This window comes from Coloeus monedula (assembly GCF_965178545.1).
Source record: "Coloeus monedula genome assembly, chromosome: 16".
Taxonomy (NCBI): Eukaryota; Metazoa; Chordata; class Aves; order Passeriformes; family Corvidae; genus Coloeus; species Coloeus monedula.
The window spans coordinates 6,867,332-6,891,527 of record NC_138796.1 but is presented as its reverse complement, the minus strand read 5'-3'; the positions used below and the strand labels follow the sequence as shown (position 1 = coordinate 6,891,527).

The window sequence follows — 24,196 nt, the reverse complement described above, 5'->3', positions numbered from 1 at the left end:
CAGGGGCAGCCACAGCTTCTCTGGGCACCCTGTGCCAGGGCCTCCCCACCCTCACAGGGAAGAATTCCTTCCTAGTATTAAATCTCAATCTACCATCCTTCATCTTAAGACCGTTCCCCCTTGTCCTGTCACTCCATGCCTTTGTCAAAGTCCCTTCCAGCTCTCTTGGGAGTCCCTCTGGCACTGGAGGCACTGGAAAGAGCTCCAAGGTCTTCCTGGAGCCTTCTCTTCTCCAGGTTGTTACTCTCGTGCTACTGATGTTACATTCTCCATCGAGTTCTTAAGGGAAGAATGGAGCACATTTAAGCCTCTAATTTGGGCAGGTTTCCAATCACCTGGATGGCTTTCTGACCACCACTGCTTAATTCCAATGGGATTCAGCAAAACTACTGCTCTCCCCAAGCTAAAACCGGTTTTCTTTCGGCTGGAGTTGAGCCACACTTCACCCCCAGCTGAAATGTGTGTGGATCTTGTGGCTGGAAGCAAGCTCTCCCACATTTTTGCTGATTCTTAAGAGCAACTGGTCTGTGAAAGCCTCACCAACACAGTCTCTTCATCGCTGCCCTTCTGGCTTCCTTTTCAACCTGGCAGCCTCCCTAGGTGTTGCCAGAGTCCTCCACCACCCTAAACTCACTTCTGGACTGGGAATGCTCTCCTAGGAAAAGCAAACCACCAACCCCCTTTTTTTTTTAGATGCTGGATGATCTCAAACCAGTGTTACAGCCAGTTTGACTGGTGGGGCAATTTGATCAGTGGCATTTCATTGCCAGTGGGTTTCTCTGCACCTCACCTGGGTGTTCCACAACTGTGCACTCTTTTTTGTATACAGAATTACTGTGTCCAACACCAGCGTGGTCCTTGCAGCCTCCTGCAGAGGAGCTCTGCTTTGCTATGGAATTTGGCATCTGTTTGCAGCTACTTTCCCTAGGAACGTACATTTTGAGAGCATCAAGTTTCCACTTCATCCTGCATTTTTGAAGGCAGCAGAGACAGACTGGAGATTTGATCAGACTGGGAAAGGCAGAGTTGAGGAATGCTTTTAAAGGGAAGTCACAAACAAAATGTACGTGTTGGGTACAAGGAGGAACACTGAGGTCTTCGTGTTGAAGGAGAGAGTGATGTTATTGAGCTAGTTTGAAACTCTTTCCCTCTCCATGCAAAGACCACCTTCAGAAATCCACCCTCCCAAGCCCTCAGCAATGCATTTAGAATACCCCAGCATGGAGAAAAAGGAACACCATGCTTTACAGAGGCCTGGCTAATACTTTGGGACTTGTTTTGGCACGCTGGCTCTTCTAGAGTATGTCCCTTGGTTCGGCAAGCGAACTCTGGGACTACACACGCCCTCCCACACACTCAGCAGCAGAAAGCAGGAAGTGTTAAACATATCAAGACCTTTAGGTTTTCAAAGTCTTTCTGGTATTTTTCCCTCAAAGTGGAAGCGCTCCCCTCCAGATGTTTGTTCTCCAGCTCATCCCTCATGACGTTCATCTGGGCCTCCAGCTCCTGGATGCGTTCCCTCAGGCCGTGCATGGAGTCCGGGTCACTGCCGGGGTCCTGCCCGGTGCCACCCACCTCGCTGGCCACCCAGGTGTCCCCAGTGCCCGGGGCCACCGTAGGTGACACCTCCGGGTGCTGCCTCTGGTACTCGTCGAGGGTCTCTTGCAGGCGCTGCAGGTTCTGGCTGTAGTGCTCCTGCAGCGCCTGCAGCTCCTCGCTGTGGATGACCTGCAGCTCCTTGATCTTGGCCTGGAACTTTTCCTCCAGCGTTTGCATTTGCTCCAGGTGATACCGCTCCATGTTCTGCTTGTCGCGGACAATGGCATCCAGCTGGTTGAGCCCCTCTGTCCTCTCAGCCTTCAGGGCGTCCTCTGTCCTGTTGAGCTGCTCAATCACATTCCGGATCTCCTCCTCGTACCGCCCCTGCAGCTCACTCAGGCTCTTGCTGTGTTTATGCCCTTCCTCCTCCAAGAGCCTCCGCTGGTTGTCCAGCTGGGACACTTTTGCCTTGAGGTCGGCGTTCTCCCTCTCCAGCACGGCGATCACCTCGCTGTACTCGCCCTGCTGCTTCCTGAGCAGCTCCTCGTACTCATCCCGCAGGAGAGACACCGTCTTCACGCGCTCCTGGCACAGCGCATCCATGCTCTGCAAGGATTCCTTGTAGGACTTCATCTCCTTCTCGTGCTCCAGCTGGACTTTGCAAGCGGCATAACAAACCTGAGCCTGAACAATGGCATCGTGGACTAACAAAGACGAATACCGCTCCAGGTCTCCCATGCACGAATGGTAGGAAAGACTCTGGGATATCTTCAGGAGCTTCTGACAGTCTCTCATGGCCTCCTCGGGAGGCAGAGAGAGTAAGGCAACAGATATCTCCTTCAGAACACTGGATTTGTCCTTTAGTTGCTGGGCAAGATCTTCCTGAATGGAAACAAGAGCTTCACTACTGTGGTCTGGTGTGCTGCCAGTCTCCTCCACCTTGGCTAATTCCTGGCATGGCACCATTTGGAGACGGCTCCCATCCCAGGAGATCTGGGTTCTTTCTGAAGCATCTTTTTGTATTTCAAGTGCTTCAGAAATCTGGTGCATAACGCTGTCAAACTCAGGAGTCCTGTACGCTCTGATGATCTCCTCCAACATGCATTTGTGCTGCTGGAGAGCTGTTTTCGTATTATGGAGCTCTTCTTCAATTGTTTTTAACCTCTGATGAAAAGATTCTCTCATTTTCTCTGCAACAAACCCAAGTTCTGCCTTGATCAATGTAGCATCTGCTACAGCACTGAGAAAACATGGGGAAAAGCCCAAACTTGTTTCTGTTTTACCCTCAGCTTCTCCTTCTCTAGTGTTCAAGTGTGCTCTCAGCTCCTCCACCTGGCTCCAGAACTCCCCTTCCAGCAGCAGCTTTTTAGATAGGACGCTGGCCAAATCACTGGCTGTGTGAGAAACACTTGTTGGCTCCAACAAAACCACCTCAGCCGTTCCCTGGATCTCTCTCAGAAGCTGGGCTATCTCAGAGCTTGCATTTTTCAAAGACTCTGCTATTTGGTTGATGAGAGAGGCCTCAAATGCCACCTTCTCAGAAAGCCACCTCAGCTGGCCGGCATCAAACACATCCACTCGCTGCTCCTTTGAGATGTACTCCTCTTCTCCCAAATCTCCTCCTTCTGGAGTGGGGCTTTCCGTGGTGAAGCTTTCACTCTGCTGATACTCCGATGGGACTGGCGCCCCGCTCAAGGCTTGGATTGCGTTTGATAAGGTTGTTTCCATGCTGGACAGAGTAACAAGGAACAAATCACCCTCTTTTTCCTTGTCTGATTTGGGCAAGGATCTTAGCTGCTCCCTGCACTTCTCCAAGCAAGTCAGCGCTTGATCGTTTTTCATCTGGAAACCACCCAGCTCGCTGACGTGACTTTCTACGAGCTTGAACTTTTCCTGCCTCTCGCTCTCCAGCTGCGAGATCAAAGCATTGACTTGGGACAGGCTGGTCTGAAGCTGTTCCCGCAGCTGGGACTCCGTGCTGGCCCACTGATGATGAAGGGCAATGAGCGTCTCCTGGTTATGGCCGTGCTGGCTTTCAAGCTTCATCGTCACATCTTTGAGCTTTTCCTCTGTGATGTACAGTTTGGTTTCCAGGGAATGGATGATGGAGAGGTAAGTCTCAGAATCGCTCGTCCCCGATGAGGGGTAACCCAGAGCTGGCTCTGAGGACATGCTTTCTTCAGACAGAGATCTGTCCTGGCTTGTGTCTGAAGAGGTACTGCTTGTCCAGTTTTTCTCTGATCCGTCTGGATGGATGTATTTTTGACACTGGATGCTCGAGAAACGGATCCTTTGCCTCTTGGCCCCCATGATTCCTACATCAGGCTTTGCTAAGGCTTTCTGAACTAACTCTTGGTCCTGGAGCTCTACAACTTTAGATGGGGAGCCAAATTCCTCCACTTGCTTCCGGGTGATCTCAAGAACCTCATCCTCCTCCTCCTTCAGTGCGTAAGTCAGAGCTGGGAGGACATCCTGAGTTTGCAGAGCCTGCCCCAGTTGGGATGGTTGACTTTCGTCAGCCTCAAGACTGGGGCCAAGGTCTTCTGCCTCCTCAGCACATGGACCTGTGCCCACACTAGCTAATTTCTTTAAAGCCTCCTCCTTGGCCTTTAGCTTTACTTTAGTCTCCTCTAAACTGCTATCTAAAGCAACCATTTTAACCAAAGCCTCACTGAGATCTTGATCTTTCTTCTCCACAATTCTCAAGTGCATTTCCTTAACGTGTCTCAGCTCTTCTTCTTTCTCTTTCAGCACCTCCTGCACACCCCGGAACTGATCCGACACTTCCTCAAACGACTGCTCCAGATTGTGGTAGTTGGTCTCTTCCATTTTCAACTTTGCTTGTAGCTTTGCAACTTCGTTATCTGACTCGGCTACCTGATTCATGAGCTCATGGAACCGGCACTTGATCTGATCCCTCTCTCTTTCGAGCTCCCTAATGTGCTCAGCGAGCTTCTGGATGCTGGCCTCCTTCATGGCCAGCTGCTCCTCCAGCTGGTGGACGAGCTCGCTGCCTTCAAACTTGGCACTCAGCTTCTCCTTCTGCAGAATCTCCATTTGCTGCTCGCTGTTCTGCAGCTGGTTCTCGTACTCATTGGCCTTGTCCTCCACTTCCTTCAGGCTCCGTATCAAAACCTGCTTTTCCCTCTCACAGCTCTCCAGCAAAGCCTCATAGTTCTTCTGCAGCTTCTCCTCCATGAGGACCCGCGCCTGCTCGCTGGCATTCAGCTGCCCGCTGAGGTCTGCGATCCTGTCCTGGAGCCGCTGCACTTCCTTCTGGTGGTCCCGCTGCAGAGCCTGCTGCATCTCCAGGTCCCGCAGCTCCTGGGTCTTCTCCAGCAGCAGAGCCTCCGCACTCTTCAGCTTCTGCTCGCTGGCCTTCAGCTGGGAGCTGAGCGCGGCCTCGCCGTGCTGCCACTCCTCCAGCTGCTCTTTGGCTTTCTCCTTCTCACTCCTCAGGTCGCTCTTGAGCTTGGCCAGGGTCTGCTCCTTGATGGCAAGCTCGGCTGCCGCGTTACTGAGCCTCGCCTGCAGGCTCTGAATCTCGGCCTCATGGTGCCGGATCACGTCCTTGGCCTCGGCGTAGCTGCGCTTCAGCGACTGAATCTGCTGATTGATCACCTCTTGACGCTGGCATTGGGCTTCCAGCTCGCTTTGGAGGTCTTGGTTGACTTTGTGGAGCCTCTGCCAGGCACCTGATGGCGAGGCGGCCACCTCGGTCTTAAAAAAATTGATTAAATACTAGATTAGTAACACTCTTGGCTCTCCCTTCTGAGTGTCACACCTCTGGCCAGGCAGGCCACAGAAAAGCTCCTCGCAGCGACTTGGCTGCTACCCACTGCTCCAATTGGGATGATTTGTTCTTGGCACAATTTGGTTTGTTTAACCAACTTTTTTTTTTTTTAAATGAGCGACAACTGCTTTCCAGTAACAGAAAACACTGACCACAACATCAAAACAGCTGTACAGTAACAGGCTAAATGGAAAAAAAAAATAAACCCAAACTCTAACAGAACCAAAAAAAAAACAATGAAAAAGAAACACCAGCAGTAAAACGGAGACAGACAGACAAGATAAAAATGCGAAGGATGAGGAGGAGGAGGAGATGGAACAAGGTGGAGGAGGAAGGAACTGGGTTTTTTTTAGCAAGTTTGTTTGTTTGGTTGTGAAACAAAAAGTGCACAGTTCAGGTAACACAGTCCTACCGACCAAAAGCAACAACAGAAAGCAAGGTGACAGCAAATGACATCATATCCCACCCAAATGCAGGGCGACGGGCCAGCCGTGGTGGCGATGTCATTTCTGTGCCTGCCAAACAGGACTGAGTGGCTGCTCATCACATTAGAGAGACGCTGTTATGCTAAAGCTTAGGGCTAGGGAGGATCTAATTTCTCTACCTGCAAAATAAAATAAACCAACAAAAGAAAAAATAAAAAGCCCGACAAGTGGAGGGAGGGAAAAGGTGTGATGAGAATGTAAAAATGAAGGAAACCAACCTTTTTGAGATTCAAACCAAAGCAATGGAGCATGCAAAGAGAAAACTCACAGAAAGCGTCATGCAAAAGGCGACAGAAATTATGTATCTTCAAAAACAAAAAATACACAGACAGGAAGAGGCGAGAGAAGCACAGTGTTAAGCCTAGGAATTTGGCCTGCCTTGCTGTACTCTGGTTGCTGATTAAGGAAAGCCCACAGATGTGACACTCAGTTATGTTAAGTTAAATTTCATGCTTTACACCAAAAACATGCAAGAACATCCGCCCGGGACAGGTTAGTATGTGCCCCCTCCCACCCACAGTGGCTGGAGCTGGGGGACGTCTCCAGCCCATCGGCCAGGAGCAGGAGCTCCTGGATTTTTCTCCCAGTAGGGATCAAGGTTAGGATGCCCCATCCCGAGGAAGCTCAGAGCAAGAGAGGGGTTACACGAGGCCAGAGAGGCTTCGGTGCATGGCACATGCATTGGAGGGGTGGCTCAGCGCTGCCTCACGGAACAGGCAGTGCCTGGGTGTCTGTGCAGGGCTGGTCAGGCTGCCAAGGAGGGGTTGGTGCCTCCCAGGCAGCTCAGGAGGGATGGGCTTGGCGGCAGTCAGGCTTCTCCATCAGCTCTTCCCATAGACAATGCAGGAACCTCCCCAAAATTAGGCATGATGGAGGTGGGGGGGCACACGGAATTCAGAGGATTTGTCAAAAAAAATGCTGTGATGTTTGTCTGCAGTCTGGGGCTGCAGAATTTCCCCAGCAGCTCCACTCCCTCCACCACAGCAGGGCTTGGTGGGGTTACTCCCTTCTACAATAGGGCTTTAATCCCTCTGGCTCTCAGGAAACACAAGGGAAATCCCCAGAACAATCAGAATGGAGCAGGCAAAAGCCTCCAACCTTTCCAAAAACTCTCTCCAACTTCCAGGTCCAAGTTTGGGTCACTGCTCACTGCAGCTCAGCCTCTCTGCAGGCTTCCCCTCCTGCCACCCCTCCGCATACTGAGGCACTGTGGCCAACTTCAATCTGATGGTGGATTCAGCATCCAGTTTTTATCCCCATTCCCTGATTTTTCCAGGCTCCAGGCAAAGGGAGGTCGGACGCCTCTGCCCCAGGGAAGTGGGAGTTAAGTTACTCTTCCAGCACTGCCAAGTGAAAATGGAACTCCTCCAAGCAGGCACTGTCAGCTCGGAGACACCAGAAATGAATTAATTACTCCTCCTGGGAGATCATGGGCAAGGAAGGCAAGATGTCCCCCTCCCTGGGCTGGCTCCACTGCCTTTGCAACTTCTTCAGGGAAAATTTTCCTGTGAGAAATAAGGATGCAAGGTTTGGCATTGACACTGGGTTTGCTGCCACAGGAGCGCAGCATGCCATGCACGGCCACCTTGATCCACAGACAGTTTGGTCAAGTAAATTTGAGCAGATCAAAAAGCTGCCCCTGCACAGAACAAGACTATGGACCCATGAGAGGAGCCAGAAGCTGCCCTGCAGGTGCCACGACTTTCTCCAGGCATGGACATTCCCAGAGGAAGGACTGGGAAAAACTCACTTTGTTTGGAGGAGGGGAGGAAAGGTTTCCCCAAGACCATCCTGTCTCGTCTGCTAGATCCTCCAAAACTCATTTCTAGGCTTTGCTAGGAATGGCATCTTGTGACAGCAGAAACCACCAAAGTAATCCAAGATAACAGGTCATCCCAGTGCAAATCCCACTCTGGCTGGAGGGAAACGTGCCTGGGAAATGCATCTGAGTGTCCTATGTTTGCCCATGTAACGGGCACACAAAATCCCCAGCCAGGAGCAACTGGTGGGCTATAGGATGCTTGGAAAGCCTTGTGTGCACCCCACTGTCTATGGGGAACATCTCAGGCACAGAAAGGGGGAAACAGCTGTTGCAAAGGCAAACACAGTATGGGATGGATCAGAGGTGGACTTTGCTGAGGTCCCATCTGTCTGGCTCTGTTTTGTTTTCCCTTGGGAATGCTAATAGAATACCTTCTATTCCATCCCGGATCAGAGGTTTCCGTAAGCAGATGACTCTGGTCATCTAATGCTACAGAATTAGCCATGTCTGCAAGAAGGTCAAATCTCTGGGAGCTCAGTGGTGGTCACCCAGGATGTCCCCATGAACACCGCAGACAGAAGCCCACCAGGGACCCCCCCAGGCACAGGGAAGATGGAGCTCCCTCTCCTCCCTGCTCTCCTACCTGCAACACGTAGCCCTCCCGGGCGCTCTGCTCCCGGCCCAGAGCCACTTTCAGCTGATCCTGCAGGTGCCGGTTCTGCTCCAGGAGCTCCAGGGCCTCCTTCTGCTTCTGCTCCAGCTGGAGAGACACGAACAGAGACAGCGTCCAGGGAGTCGGAAGGGGGTCAGCCATGAGGAACAAGTGGCTTGGAGAGGGCACAGAGCAGAATGAACGGAGCTTTTGATGGCACCACTGCTCTGCTCTGCTCTGGGACCTGGATTTCCTTTTGCCAGGAAAATCCCTCCCCTCTGAAAGAACTTATTTATGCAATAGTGTAATTCGTAAAGCTCACCGTGGCAAAGGATGAACGGCACCAGCTCGTGCCAGGCACGACCCTGGCAAATCCCAGCCCAGTTCAGCTTGGTGATATTCCTGGTTACTCCATGAGAAAAGGTTACTCCTTTCATTCCCACTAATTCACCTTAATCCCAGCTAGCAACAACCTTTGTTATTCCAGGCACGGAACTCTTCCAAGTAAGCTGAGTCTCCTCCATTCTTTTCCAAATATCTTAAGACTATTTGAGGTAGGCTCCACAAAAAGGGAACCTTTGTGGTGTGTGCTGCAACTTAAGGCAGTTTATAACTGCAGACACAAATCTCTACAGCTGCAGAGGCACAGAGGATTAGGAGCCTGAATTTGTAGTCTGGTTGATACACCTCGATTGTACCCATTTCATCAGAGACAGGCTGGCTACAACCAACATAAATCAGGCTGCACTGGCTGGGAGAGGTAAGGAAGTACCAGGCCATAAGAACAGCCCTTTCTGTAGCTGTGGGAAACATGAAAGCTGCTGGCAGGGCCAAACAGGTTTCAGCAGATCTGTGCCCTGCCAGCTCCTCAAGGAGCCTACAGCATCCCTACTAGTCGCTATTATGAAGGAGGAATAAATATGGCTATTTTTAAGCCTATTTCAGGCTTCCTACAGTCACCCCAGTGGCCTGAAAGCCTTTCTGGCAGGCAGCCTGTACCCTACACACCCCTTTACCTCCTTCTCCAGCAGTGTGGTCAGGTGCTGCTTCGTCAGCCCCTCTTCCCGGTCCTCGGTGTGGGCGAGGTGCAGGGGTGTGATGGGGATCTGCTTCTCCTCCCGCAGCGGGGTGGTCTCCACCTGGTGCCAGCGCTGCTCAATCTCCACGTGGACGTTCTGCGGTTTGATGTCTGCTGGGACAGGCAGGATCCGGTCCACCTCCATCCTCAGTGCCTCTTCCGACCCTGCCCCATCCACGGCATCGATCATCTCGAAGCGCTTGCGCCGCTCCTCCCGCCGCCGGGCCCGCTCCCGCTCCAGCTCTCCCGGGTCGGCGTCGGCGGCTCCGCTGTCCCTGGGGAAGGCGGCCGAGCCACTACTGGAGGAGTCTGAAGCGTTTGCACGCTCCTGCACCAGGGCCTGCTGGATGGGGCGAAATTCAGCCCAGTCAAAGGTCTTGGACCGTCCCTCTCGTCGGCGTTCCCGGGCACGGCTCCGCTTCTGCTCTGTGTCCAGCTCGGCTTGTTCCGCATCCGGCTTCTCGCTCGGCTTTGGACCAGTCTCGAAGGAAGAGCTTGTTTTGCTTTTCTCTTCCGGCAGTGAGCTGCGAGGACAGAGAGAGGGTGAAGGGAAGTGTCAGTGGGTGCTGGATATGGCTGGGCGCTCCCATGCATGCCTCGAAGAGCCAGGTGGAAAAGGGCTGCTGGAAGCCCAAGCCAATGCCACGTGGGTGCCCCCATCCCTCCGTCTCCCCTTGCCTCTCGGGCACAGGAGCTGCTGCTGCCCTTCCCCAGGTTGTGCTGGTGTGCAAAGCCTTGGTGCAAGTGGCCCCGGCTGCTCCTGGGACACTCTGGCACCTGGAGAGCGGCTGATCCCAACCTCGTTCCTCCTTGGCTGCCACACTGGGGCCAGTCACCATGACCAAGCAGCAACCTGCGGCTGAAGCAGCAACCCCAAACTGTGCTGTGAGAGGTTCCAACAGCTCCTCCAGCCCCCTGGCTGTGGGGCTCCATGCACACCCTGGCTGGCACGGCCATAGTCACGTGCTTGTCGGAAGGATGCCACCAATCCCACCAAAGCCTGGCTGGCTTTGGAGCTGTGGGGTGGAGAAGCACAAAGCAGCTCTAAGTCTTGGGCAACAAGGGGAAGGTTTTCCTTCAGCTTGGGAAAGTATTAATGGGTCGAAAACTTCTCCGTGCCACTATCTGCACTGAAGGCACAGATGTCCCCAGGGCACCCAGCCCCACAGGCAGCACGGGCACCCCCCCCGGCACTGGGCAGTCCCCAGTTTGGGCAGAGGTCAGTGCAGCAAGGGGAGTGAGTAATTCAACACATCATGGAAATCACTGAAAACGCCAATTTCTCAAGCAAGGAATGATTTTTAGTGCTGAGTTAGAGAGTGGTAGGTTGAGGGGAGAGACATACTCATCAAGCAGGGAAGGCAATACCATTTCCAACCTACAGATAATCCATAATGCAATATTAGCTTATTAAATACAGACATGCCAGCCCTGCAACATGCAGATCAAAATTAAACCAGAAAACAGCAGTATGCTAAGTCTGTGGAGGAAGCCTATCCCAAGGGAGTGGTGGGCACTTGCTGAACTCTCTTTCCTACCCAAAGCTCCCGAGCTGCCTCCCGAGGCACAGTCCTGCTGCTCAGGCTGACTCCTGTCTCTCCCTGCTTCCAGTACAACCATAGCATCCCCAGCCTCCAGCAGAGACTCAACAAGCTTCCTGGAAGAGCCGGAAAGCAGCTCACTGGGCCCTTCACTGCAGGCTCTGACCCATGGGACCACATGCATGGGGACCACTGTGACTGGGAGGAGCAGCAGCAGCACCTACAGCAACAGCAGCATCACGGCTTCTCCCACCTCAGAAACACACCCCAGCCCCCAGCCAAGAACCTCATGGATGTGCATACGCCCAAAAAAAGGATGGAGCAGAAGAGATGGCTCTGCGTGGGCTAGTATCTTCCGATGCACTGTCATCCACCAGAAAACCACAGGCTCAGTAGAGCTGGGTTTCGAGAGACTCTGGCAGTTACAGGCTAAAACCAGCTCAAAGATAATTCCTTCTTCAGTGCTGTCACTTGCAGCTAATAAATAAACCCAGAAAGCACGACGATGAAATGTCACTGCTCCTCACCCATGATACTGCACAATTCCAAAGCCAGGCTCTCAATCTGGAGTCAGTTAGTGATTACAGCTGCATTTTAAAGTAAAGAGAGGATGAGATTGAGTCTTAAAATGGAGAAGAGTGTTAGGAAAAAAATGGGGGTCCTGGGGCCCTCCAGATAGTGTTGGGACACAAAAATTATGCTGCTCTAAATCCCACGTGGAAGAATCTTGGCATTTCTAGAGGTGACATCTCTCACGAGCTCATTTCTCCTCTGCTGCTTTCCAAAGGGCACAGGATGTGTGTCAGGGAGCGGAGGGACGGCTGCTGGGAATGAAGTGAAGACACTCAGAACGTTGACCCAAAGTTTCTCGTTTCATCTCCTGCAAGTGCCCCATGGCTATTAACTCTGCTCAAACATTTCACATCTCCTCCACCACAGAGAAATTAATTCATATCACACAGGAAAGGGGCGGGGGGGGAGGGGTCTTTGCCTCCCAATGACATTTATAGGTCAAAATAAAAAGGGTTTTTTCTAATAGGGATGGGTGTGGGAGTGGTGCAAGCTGCGAGCTGAGCACACTGTGGCAAGAAGCGCACAAAGGTTGCAGGGAACTGGGGAGCACTGGAGAACCCAGCCTCATAAGGGCTGTGAGCTGAACATGGATCCAGTTCTGAAGCAGCAACTTCGTTCATGGGGGTATTTTCTATTTGCCCCATCATCATTAGCAGCCTACAATTAGTGCCTCTGCAGATTGCAGGGCACTGCTGAGGGCAGGGAGCAGTGCAGCATCTGCTCCCCATGCCGGCTGCTGACACATGCAGCAATGCAAACCATCACTAGGGCTCAAGAAACCAAGACAAGGTGTGTTTGGCTGGGTGGAGCCACGGCAGCAGGTTCATGAGACATGGCCAGGGCTGCAGGAGTGTGCGGGGTGGGACCATCCCTGGGGATGGGTGAGCACTGCTGCCATCCCAGCACACCGAGCACAACGTCCTGCCTGCCCCCTGGCCACACTGTGCCAATGCTTGGCACCCCTCCATGCTGAGCCTTGGGCAGTCTGTCCTTTGGCCTTCCAGCAGCCTCCTTCACCAGCTGCTCCCCAGGTGCAGAATGTAAGGACATCCCAAAGCCAGGTGGGATGGGCTGGGATACCCCACGCTGCTGCAAAGGGCTGCCAGGCAGGCACCAGTGAACACAGCCCTGCTCCACACACAGCACAGGACTCCTCAGCAACGTGACTAACCCACACCAGCCTCAACCCCGGCCGACACCAGCTCGGTGGGAAACAACAGAAGCACACACATCATTCCCTTTCCCCAGCTCAGGATTGATTCATGGTCTGTTTGTGCAGCGTAACAAGTGACTGCCCAACCGGGACCTGCGCCTGGACCCTCGCAGAGGGAAAGCCAAGTGAAACCACTTTGTGTGGGCTTGGAGCAGGTGCAGACAGTGAGCACAGGGCTATCGTGCTGCAGTAACCTGTGAGCAACCATAAATACATCTGGCTCTTTAAAGGCAGAGAGGTCCCCTCAAATTTCCTTGGTCTTCATCTTCATATCTAGTCACATCGGAAGATACCAGTGTGGGGAAATCAAGGGTCAAGACCAGGTTGCTTCTTTCCTTCTCTCTGGCTTTTATTTAAAGGAAAAAAAAAAAAGGAAAGGGGGGAAGAAAAGAAAGAAAAATAAATGGAAACTGCAGGACTTCCCATCTGAGGTGCAGAAAAGGAGGAGCATGCAGTGAATCACGAGATATACAAACCACAGAACGTTAATACAGGAGAGAACACAGTTTTCCAACCTGGGCTTCAGCACGGATAGTTTCAAAGAGAAGTTTTTCCTGGGATTGCATGGAAATCAAACATACACAGGAGTGAGGAGAGAGGCGACTTCCCCGAGACCCCCGCGAGATCCACCAGAGCTCGGGCAGGGCTGGGAAACAAGTGGCTGAGGGCTAAGCAGGATAGGGAAGGAGAGGCTGGAGCACCTCCAGGTCAACGGCACTGGGTGATAAGAGCCATTCCATCAACACAGGGACAAACCTGGCAAAAACCTGCTGGCTGCAGCTACAGTAAGGACAGGAGATGGAGTTAGTGGTGAGGCCGTGTCCACACAGCCTGTAAGAGGTGGCCTGTACAAGTGTGGCCAGCACAGACAGCTGTGAGGAGGCCAAACACCCTGTACCCACAGCCAAAAGCGCCCACAGAAAGTACTCTGTGACGCAGGGGGTTCCCTTCCTCTGGCACTGATGCACAAGGAGAGACCAGCAGCAGCTTTCTGGAAGATCAAAAGAGGAGGGAAGACGATTTGCTGGCTGAAGTTTAAAACAGATCAGAGCCAAACAGCTTCTAAACTGAACCCTGGGCTCCTGCTGCTGTGACCCATAGAGGGGCTGGGCAGCTCGTGCTGAACAGTAGCCAGAGGAAAGGGTGAACCCAGCACAACTAAATCCAAGTGTTTTCACAATACCTGGTGGGAATCCAGAGGAGCCTTGATATAGGAACAGTATTTCATATTCCTATGCACAAATTAAAACCACATTTTCAACCCTCTTTGAAATCTGCACGCATAAGAGTAACTCAGCATATCAGTGTCCCCACAAAGTGTATCCAAATTAAGCTCAGAGAGATGTGAGAAAGAGCTGCAGCTTCCAGGAACAGACAGGCTCAGAAAGAGGAAAGAAAAGGGATAAGGGACGAGTTACTCCTGCAAACCACACAACTGCAGGGGCTGCTGCAGTCCCCCCTTACCTTGTTACATCGGGAGCAGTGGTGGGGCGAACGTGCTTCATGATGGTCTGGATCCAGTTGCGGCGAATGCCCGACGTCATGGCAGAGAGGGTGAACTCCCCTTCCTTTGTCTACAGAGAGAGAAGGAACAGCTCAGAGCAGGTGACTGCACCTAGCAGCAGCTTCCCAACTCCCCAAGACCACCCTGCACCTATCCCCAAGCCCCCAGTGCTGGGGTACTGCTTGCTGTCCACACAGAGGTCAAACCCAGCCCCTCTGTCCCCTAGCACACTCCCAGCAGGAATTAGCATTTCTCAGCAATCAGACTGATTCTGCCACAGGTGAGACCCTAAGGCTGTGACAAAACCTTCCCTTTCCCCTCCTTCCTTTTCTGACAGCCAAAAAACTGGCTCTCAAACCCAAGGCCAGAGCTCTCTGGAGCACTGTGGGGGGTGCTGAGTGGCCTCTCTTGGGTGTTTGGGGAGATGTTCCCCTTGTCACGGACAAGCATCCCCACCAGCTGGACTCATCCTCCTCCCCATGTTTTCCTTACATGGATCTGGAAGCCGTAGTTCCGCTGAACTGGGTACTCAGTGACATCATAGCACGTGGATAAATCGATTTCTCCATCCAGGTCAGCTGCCTGCAGAGGGAAGAGGTAAAATAAGCCACAAAGCTTTGCAGCCCCAAAGCATGGTAGGCTCGCAGGGAGACACGCCAGGTCCCTGAGAAGCACAAAGGGCCTGAAGGGGCTCCAGGACTTCGGCATCTGGGAATGGGGGCCCTGAGGGAAGCAGTGACCTGCCCAGGGTCTGCTTGGGAGCACCAGGAGCTGCCCTGTAATGGGTTGAACACTGACAGAAGACACTTACCTCCTCTGCCACTGAATCCCGGTAGTATCTCAGGCTCTGGTCAGTCAGCACAAACCAGTGCTTCTTCCACTAGGAAACAACCAAGATGGAGCAGTTACAATCCTGCTCCTTCCCCACCACTGTATTCATGGCTGCTCGTCACAGGTCACCCGGCAGAGTCACCCCGCAGGAGGCAGCTCAATGCCCGTCCCTCCCAACTCCACACCTGACTTCATCAAGGCCCCTCCATGAGAAAGGGGAGACCCAAACAGGCAGCAAGGCAGGGGACAGTGATGGGTTGCACCACCAGGACCCCGAATTCCCCGGTGCAGAGCACCAGACCCTGCACGGGACAGCGACACTGTGAGAGCCACAGGGCAGTCACAGCCTCCCCATTAGCTCCACTGCAAGACGAGGCTTTTAGGGATTGCACTTAAAGCCTTTTTAGCACAAAAAAAAAGCAGTAAAACATTCATGTTTTATCTGCAGTACCTAGAAATTGAGCTGGGAGTCTATTCCTGGCCCTTGCTCTATACAAATCTGCCTCCTCCATGCTTCCAGCACAGGCTCACCCAAGGCAGCTTTCAGTCAATACAGCACTTGCTCCAGCTGCCAGTTCCCCTTTGGCTGTCTATGGATGTGTCCTTGGACCAGGGGTACCCACAGTAGAGCCTGGGCCACCCACAGCCACAGGCAAATTGCCCTCAGTTGCCCTTGACAGCTGAGCAGGAGGGAAGAAAATCCAGGGAAGGGGTGGTTTGCTAACAACCAGGGCCATCCATGCTGCCTTGGCACCAGTGCCCACTCCTAAGGCTCCAATAGGGCAGAACATCCTGCATCCCTTTGGCAACTGGCAGCAGGAAAGTGGCACCAGCTGCTTCTCTCAGTGCCATTTATTTATTTATTGGCATTGCCATTTCCCTGGCACTCAGGAGACTTTACCTGAGCCTCATTTCTGACACCAAAGAGGTCGCTGGGTCACAAGGGAGATGAGTCTAATAAATAGGGAACAGGAACATGAAACCTGTGCTGCCATTCAAGCTGCCCTGGATCCCTAGAAACCCATTATATGATATCCACCTTTGAAACCTCCCCCAGACAGAGCACCAGGAACTCCCACTTCAAGATAGCCCAGTACTGATCCACCCAGGACATTGGGGCTCCATCAGCACCAAGAGCTACTCCATGCGCAGCCAGTACAGCCAGGATGTTGAAGTGAGCTGCCAGAAACCAGGACTAACCACAACACCAAACGCTGACACGAAGGGCAGAGCTTTCTCCTGACTCACCTGCCCATCCTCATATTGTTTTGTCAACCAGCCCTTCTTGAAGTTCAGCAGGTCGGGCTGGAAGAAAGGAGAGAGGGATCAGGAGAAGGAAGAAGTGTCTGCACCCAGAAGGCAACAGCAGCGACTTGATAAAACCCAGCAGAGCAATAAAAGAGACCATCAACAGTTTAATTCATAGAATCATAGACCAGTTTGGGCTGGAATGGACTTTTAAAGGTCATCTAGCCCAAACTGAATCATTACACTGCGTGGTGGCTAAATGTTTGCTCCCAGGAGGAGCAGAGACCTGCTGCACGGTTTATTCAGGCTGTTCCCTTCCTACCATTTCTCCTGCAATTTCCTACTGCTACACCAGCATTACAGAGAAAGGATAAACAAGGAATTAGCAAGACTTCAGGCAGTTTTACCCTCTATTATATATTATGAAAGAAAAACTATGTGCTATTGATGCAAGGCTGCAGGGTTCAAAACAGGCTGAGTTCCCAAGGCTGGAAATACAGGGAATCTGAGCCCTTCACCACCCAAACGACACCTGCTTTTTCCTCCAATGTGGGTGCATGGGGATGTTGAATTCCTGAAAAAAGCAAGCAAGACAGCGTGGGATAACTGCTGCCAGCCCTTCCTCCCAGCCCTGCCCGTGTGCAGGGAAGGATGTGGTGGAAATGCTTTCACTCCCCCGAGGCTGAGCTCCTCCAGCTGCTCCACGTGCTGCAGAGTGGAGGAGGAAAGGACAGCAGTGTGTGAAATCCAGCTGCAGCATCTGAAATGGGCTACAGCAAGGGCAGCAATTGAAACTGGGTCTGGAAGCCTATTCAGTCAAACCTGTGGGGCAGCACATCCCACACTTGAGTGATCCCATGGTGCTGGGAACCCAGTCCTGCTCCACAAAAAACACAGGGGAAAGTAAAACATTGAATTATAGAATGTTTTGGGTAGGAAAGAACTGTAAAATCATCCAGTCCCAGCCCCCTGCCATGGGTAAGAACACCTTCCACTATCCCAGGTTGCTCCAAACCCCATCCAACCTGGCCTTGGACACTTCCATGAATGGGGCAGCCACAGCTTCTCTGGGCACCCTGTGCCAGGGCCTCAGCACCCTCACAGGGAAGAATTTCTTCCTAATATCTAATCTAAACCTCCATGACTTTCTTCCCTTCACTAGATAATGTGCATTGCCACTTCATATGCACTTCTTGCACTTTTTATTTCCACCAAGAATTTAAAAATCCCTCTTGTGGCTGTACAAGTCTACAGGAAAAGCTCCAGAAACACCAACTACTGCATTTTTCTGTTAAGTCCTTGAATAGAAGCTGTCTATCCACATAAAATGCAACTTGTATTTACAGTAGCTCTGTAATCTATTTGAGAGATTAGCAAGTGTATTTATTTTGTCCCTACAGAAGGGTGGTGAGGGAGAGGAGAGCACTTTGTGTTTGTTCTGTATTGTTTGCCTCCAGGTCTGGTGAGCATTTGAAATATGCAAAGGGAGGAAAACCCAGGAGGGAAGGTTCAGCTCCTCCTTGCAACCTTCATCCCACTCACACCCACTTCCAACTGCATAAACATCAAGGCAATGGCATTAGAAAACTGGGACATGTGCTTGCTCAGCCTGGTCTAGTGGATAGTGTCCCTGCCCCTAGCAGGGGAGTTGGAACAAGATGATCTTTAAGGTCCCTTCCATCCCAAACCATTCTGGGATTCTGTGATCCTATGAAAATACCTCAGTCATGAGGCTGGTCCCAGTCCAGAAAGTGGACCGACTCCCTGCTGAGTTGGAAATGCCCTGCTGCAGCCTCTGCTGGGGGACACCATGGGGCAAAGAGCAGCTCTGGCCAGGTGAGGTGACTCCAGCACTTCTAGGATGATCTACAGCATGAGTATCTGACACATCACACAAAGCATCGAGGAAATGGGGTATTCCAGGGGAAAATAACCAGCAAAATGGGGTCTGCTTCCCCAGCTGCTGCTGTGCTTTAAGGAAAAGTGCTCCTTGCAAGACTCTGAGTTTTAACTCCTGCAGCAGGCAAAAAGTGTGGCCCTTCTCCAACTAAGCACCTGGTCACAACTGATTCAGGTTCCTGAACCTGCTGCAGATCTGGGTGTATCTCAGATCCTATGTCCTGGCTGCGAGGAAAGCAGCAACAGTCCAGTTTCCATGGGACCTGCTGGGAAGGGCCTCTCATGTCCTCCCCCAAGGCAGGGGACATGGCCCTGCTGGCTCACCGTCATAGAGGACTCTGTGGACCTTCTGTCCAGCGACTTTGCCCGGCGGTGTGGAGACAGAGGTGATGCAGACATGTCCAGGATGGAGCCCACAGCTGCTCCTTCACAAGTGAAGTCCTGTGTGAACATCATTAGCCCAGATCAGTGCAGGAACTAGGACAGAGTCCTGCTCTCTTGGCTCATGGCATAAAAATCTGCTTTAAGGGGCAGCTCAGGCTCAGAACAAGTGTCATTTCCTTGGCAATACATTTTTTTGTCCTTTCAGGCATTAATTTGTTCCCATTATATCCAAGCATATCTGGGACTCTCAAACCCGTTTCTTTTGTAACTTCACCCTATCCTGATGTATCCTGCCATGCCAGATCTGAAGCTTCCCTTTGTATTTTGGAGAAAGGAGAAGAGACAGCCTTATTTTCCACTCTGATCTACACCTGGGCCAAAGGAGCAGAGCAGGAAAATTTGCACAAAGCACACACAACAGCTCAGCTCCTGCAGGAGCTGCCTACGACTCCAGATTCACATCCAGGGACAAATCCTGGAGCTAAACCCTCTATTCTGGGCCGCAGGACTCCAGGTTTCATCTTCCAAGAGACCTTGGCTGAGCATCTTACCCGTTTCCGTGGGAAAAGCCTCTTCTCACTCCTGCCCTGCCGCGTCTCACTGGAAAGGGCGGCGCCTCCTGACACGTTCGTTTCCATGTGCTCTGCATTCTCAATATCTAGTGCCTCAAATTTCTCAATTACCTGGGATCTCCTGGAAAACAGACAAAAGGGAAACCAGAGATGGTTTAAACACAAGAGCAGGAACTGTGCAGAGCTGTACAACCCCACAAATTTAAGGTTGCAGAATTACTCAACCCAGAGTTCATGCACACCTGGCTTTTGGTCCCTGTTTCTCTGTGAGCTCCAGCATGGCCAAATCCAGGGTAAAAACTCTGATCTGACATCATTTTACCCATAAAGTGGGGAAAGACCTCACATTATTCAGCTCTGCAGGCAGCATCTTCTTCAGTAACTAGAAACCCCTCACAAAATCAGCAATCATTTTTTATTTGTGAATTTTACAACTCCTTGGGAAGCAGGGATTATGGAGCAGCTTTGGCTTAAGCTTTGCCTCTACCCTTTAGCACTGGGGCTGTCAATGGCCACCCAGAGCACTGACACATCAGACCAAGCTGGGGTGCAGAGGTAACGGGTGGCTCTGGGTCCCCCAGTGTGTTCACTGCAACAGGAACCCTTTGACAACTCAACCTCACACAGGGAACAGCCACAGGACTGCATGGACACCAAGGGGTGTCCATAGGTGCCCCCAGACCACGGTTCTGGCTCACAGGATGCACCAGCTGAAGGGGCGTGAGGAGATGAGGAACAACCTGTGCCATGGCAGGGCACTCCCTGAAGAACCTGGGGCCTTTCTCTCCTCTTAATTGGGCTGAAAATCCAGTCTGGACATCAGGGGGCACAACCTGGGCTCTCAGACACTGCCTTGGTGGCCCATTGCACCATGGCACTTGTGTCTCTGAGGACAGAGAACTATGAAGAAATGTGGATGGAGCAGGAGCCAATTCTCCTAAGGATGAGCAAACAGGTGGAATTAGAAATGCTGTTTCAGCATGAAAAGCTGCTCGCTGACCCACAGGAGAGGCATTTCCAAAGAACCTGCTGGTGTGTAAGTGTGCATTCCTGGGGGTTCGGGCAAGTATCAGTCTCATGTCTTTAATCACAACCTGGGAATATAAAGCAATAACCCGCCACCAGCACATGCCAGCTGTGCTCCAAGCTGTGAGGCTCAAAGTTCCGTTTCAAACCTCCCCCAAAAAAGCTCTATCCAGGTGGTTTCTTGACACAAAATTTGGACCCATGTGTGCCACATCCAAACTTGGGGCTGCCTGCTCTGTGTGAGCCTCTGATGTGCATGAAAATCACAATGGCAACCACATGAGGGGGAACAGGTTATCCAAAATAAAAACATTTTTAACACTTCCCACGAAGAGGAACAGCAGCTTAAGGGTTCAAAAACCATGACATGTTCAGTTTTCAACCAACATTTGCACCAAATTCCATAAATGAGACAACCAGTCTGAGCACATCCCATCCCCTGGGGGGGCTGGGGCCCCCCACTGCTGCTCAGAGCCAGGCTGCCAGGACACAACCAAAGAGGAAAGGACAAAATTGGTGGGGAAGACTTTGCTATGTAAATTTAAAGATCTTTGATGCTTTTAGGGGACATCTGTTCAGACTCTGCTGCCTCCCAGTTTGCAAACTGGGAGTGGGCAGATCCTGGGCTCATGCAGAGCTCTCAATTTCCCTGGGATGTTCTGCACATGAGATGCCCGACATGAGCCAGGCTGTGAAGCATAAATCCATGTTCTGTGTTCACTGACAGATAGGGAATTGTTTTGCAGTCACATTTTTTTAACCCTTTTTATACTGGCCCAGCCTTCTCTGAGTCTCATTCAGGAGGGAGGAAAAGGTCCATGAATTAACATTATCTGTGCCCTGTTAGGTGAAGGTCTGAAGAAAAACAAATCAAGAGAAAAAAAAAGAACAAAAACCCAACCGAAAAAACATAAAAACAAAATCAAAAGCAGGTTGATTTCTCATGAAAGGGGTTGCACCACCAGGTTGTTCTACGGCTTGAGATTGAGATGAGATGGTAGCGAAGCAGGCGAAGTAAAGGTGGACACGTCACACAGCAACACAGCAGGAGAAGGTGGAGAGCAACAAGACCTGGAAGAAAACAAGGCTGGAAAATGAATGAACAGAAGAGGAAATTATATATCTGCATCTACATTCAAAACAAAATCAAAATCATTCCAGTCATTCGTCATCGAAAAAGGGAGGAGAAAAATAAATCACTGCAACCAAATCACAGCCCCAAGGGTTAATATCATCTGGATTACAGGAAAGAATCTTTTTTTTTTCCCATTAGATCAACATTTCAGAGAAGTTACTGCCAGAGATCCTGGAGGGAAGGGGAGGGAAGGGCTCTCCTCCCCTCCACACGTGTTGGATAGAGCTGCTCCCTCCGCACAGCAGCTCTGTGTGGACAAAACAAGGCTGGGACAGGTATGAAGATGCTTTTTAAAAGCTGTGGTGCTATTTAGTGCTTTTCAACTACAAAAGCTCATCCCAAGGAATTCCTCGGCCATGCAGGCTGTTAATCTTTTCCAGGCCACTAAACCCGGGCTGCAGATCTCAGCTGTTAGTGGAGGGGGTGTGCAGTGGGAAGGAAAGCTCAAAAGACCAGCACGAGCTGTCATTAAAGTCATTTTCTCTGATTGGAAGAAAGGGCTTTGTTTTTATTGGATTCATTCATTATTTAGCATCAAGAAAGATAGTGAAAAGGAAGAAGAATTTCCCAAGAGGTCCACAAGAATGATGAGGATAGTTTTACAAGGAAAACCTGTATTTGGGAGAGCAGGCACTCCTCTGTATAGGGAGAAGCAGAATTCAGAGCAGAGCTTTACACCTCAAGAAACTCCAGAGAAGGAATTTGAGCGAGAAAAGTCTTTTAAGCAATTTCAGGCACTTCTGCTTTTAATTGCTGCTAGAAATACACCTCAGCCCCATACCACACTCCTACAGCAGAAATGGCTGACACCACAGTGAACTCTTTCCAGTGTGAGAAGAACATGGGGTCAACTGGGAATGCTGTGGTTTTACAGGCACCCCTGGAACTGTGCACAAAAAGCCAAGTTTGTCAAACAGAAATCCTGAGATGTGCAGGGATTTATCCCTGCAGCTGTAGAGATCCTCTGGGACATGGGGACTGCTGTCTAAGGACATTCCTGCAGCTCTTTTCAGCTGTGATTTTGTGTGCAACACTTCGAGATTCATCCACGGGGTTTCCAAAGAGCTGCCCCTGCCCTTCTGCCCTAGGGATGGGTCTAAGAGGGGAGATTGGAGATGGCTCGACCTCTCTGGCCTCAATCCCTGCCCCCCAGGCCAGTGGGACATGCTGGTGGGTGCCATAGCCCCATCCTGCCACATGCCAGCAGAGGGAACTCGCACTCTGCCGCTCCGCCAAAATCGTGGAGATTATCTCCCGTTTCCTGATTCCTGGTTCTGAGTGGCTGCGAGCTCAGACGTCTGCATGGGGCATGGAGGCAGCACCAGGTATAAATGGTCAACACAGAAAATTCCTGGACTTAAATCACGTAATATTTCTCACGATAAGGAAACAGGGCAAGAAGCCTTTGACAAACTGCTTTATCTGGAGCTAAGCCATCAGGTGTGGCACTCAGGATGCAACACTGGGTACCTAAAATAATTCTTTTCCATCCACAGCTCTGACACTCGCACTGATTTACACAAAAAAATGGGAGGAAGAGCCGAAAATAACTGAAGAGCAGATCTGCATGATGCTCAGCTGGTGCCTGTGAGGTTGCCATGGGACAAGTGTTCCCAGACATGTTAGTGGGTTACTGAGAAGGATTATTACAAATGGTGTTATACCAGGGGGAAAAAGCCAACCCCACAGCATGGAAGTGAGTTATTGTATCTGCCCAACCTCAAACAGCAGAGTCTGAGCTCAGAGGAGAAAAATGAGAGGGATATGGGGACTAAGTAAACTCAAGTTTAAAAAGCAGCCAAGCCAAGCTGTGCAGGGTGCTGAGGAATGTTAATTCTCTGGTGCGACACTGGACAGTATCTCTGTGCCCTGTTGAGTCCACTGAGCTCCAACATGGCTGTCCCAGCTCCAAGACACACGGCCTCTCTGCCCACACCATCTGCACTGGCCAATTCCCAGGTTACTGGAGGAGAAAACGTGCCCATCCTTAAACACCCACTGAGCCATCCCTACTCATGGCACATTCCTTCAGCACCATGGGGCTGTGATCCATGGCCAAACCCTCTGGCAGGTGGGGACCCCTCCCCCTGCTCTCTGCCATCACCTGCCTCCCAAAAGCTGGACCAGGCTCAGCCCCACGGGCAGCAAGATCCCAGTGCCTGGTGCAGCTCCTGCTCCCCTCCCTACACCCGTTCTGCTCTGATAAAAGCCCTGGGCTGATACAGGGGAACTGGTGCCAATACTGATAAAGCAAAGAAAACTGTTAACAACCCCAGCTAGGCTGGGAAAAACAGACTTTCCCTGGGAAAAGGCACCCACCAGCAGGCAGTGAGGGGGGCTGACATTAAAAAAGGACAGACTCTGGCAGCAATGTCCTCTCCCAGGCCCTGTTATCTGTTACAAATCTGTTTCCCAGCTCCGTGCAGGACGATCCCAGTGCTGCAGGATACCCCAGGGTTGGAGCAAGGGACTGTTGGCACTGGAGGAATGCACTGTCCTGTCACACTGGGGACAGGCACTGGCCAAGGCATCCTGTGCAAGCGAACACAGCAGGGACACAATGTCACCCACAGGCAGCACCAGCTCAGCCTGAAAACCAGAGCCACCAGCATTTTCTCAGCTAGGGTGGCCAAGGTGGGATTCTCCTCCTCCATCCTGGGGAAAAGCCAATTCCCAAGGCAGACAAAGCCAAACCCCAGCTCTCCTTGTTTATTCCCAGTCCAGCACTCCCTGCACACGCTCTGGGCCAGGCTTGGGATCCTCCTGCCGACTGATGGCACCAGCACAAGGCTGTGCTGCACACCCCAGACCTGCTCCCAGCTCTCGGAAGCCGGTCTGGAAAACAGTCCTTTAGGGGCTGGGAAGAAACAGAGGAGAAGCTCCTACTGAAACTGTGCGAGAGAGAACATGCCCGGAGGAGAACCAGGGCAGGAAAATCAGACTGGCAGGCGGCCCTCTCGC

At 51.6% G+C, this 24,196-nt stretch overlaps 1 protein-coding gene across 2 annotated transcripts in view; it reads right to left on the bottom strand.

Annotated features, from left to right (window-relative positions):
• The window catches only part of MPRIP (myosin phosphatase Rho interacting protein), a 74,356-nt gene that overhangs the window by 10,783 nt on the left and 39,377 nt on the right, over positions 1–24,196 (bottom strand). The window contains exons 8-16 of one of the 2 annotated variants that reach the window (XM_082292191.1): positions 19,054–19,195; positions 18,443–18,559; positions 16,220–16,276; positions 14,952–15,020; positions 14,633–14,722; positions 14,101–14,210; positions 9,248–9,833; positions 8,223–8,339; positions 1,396–5,259 (exon numbers count right to left, since the gene is read on the bottom strand). In XM_082292191.1, the coding sequence (XP_082148317.1) occupies positions 1,396–5,259; positions 8,223–8,339; positions 9,248–9,833; positions 14,101–14,210; positions 14,633–14,722; positions 14,952–15,020; positions 16,220–16,276; positions 18,443–18,559; positions 19,054–19,195 (5,152 nt within the window). The remainder of the gene's footprint in view (positions 1–1,395; positions 5,260–8,222; positions 8,340–9,247; positions 9,834–14,100; positions 14,211–14,632; positions 14,723–14,951; positions 15,021–16,219; positions 16,277–18,442; positions 18,560–19,053; positions 19,196–24,196) is intronic. The other variant, XM_082292190.1, reaches the window with a different exon arrangement.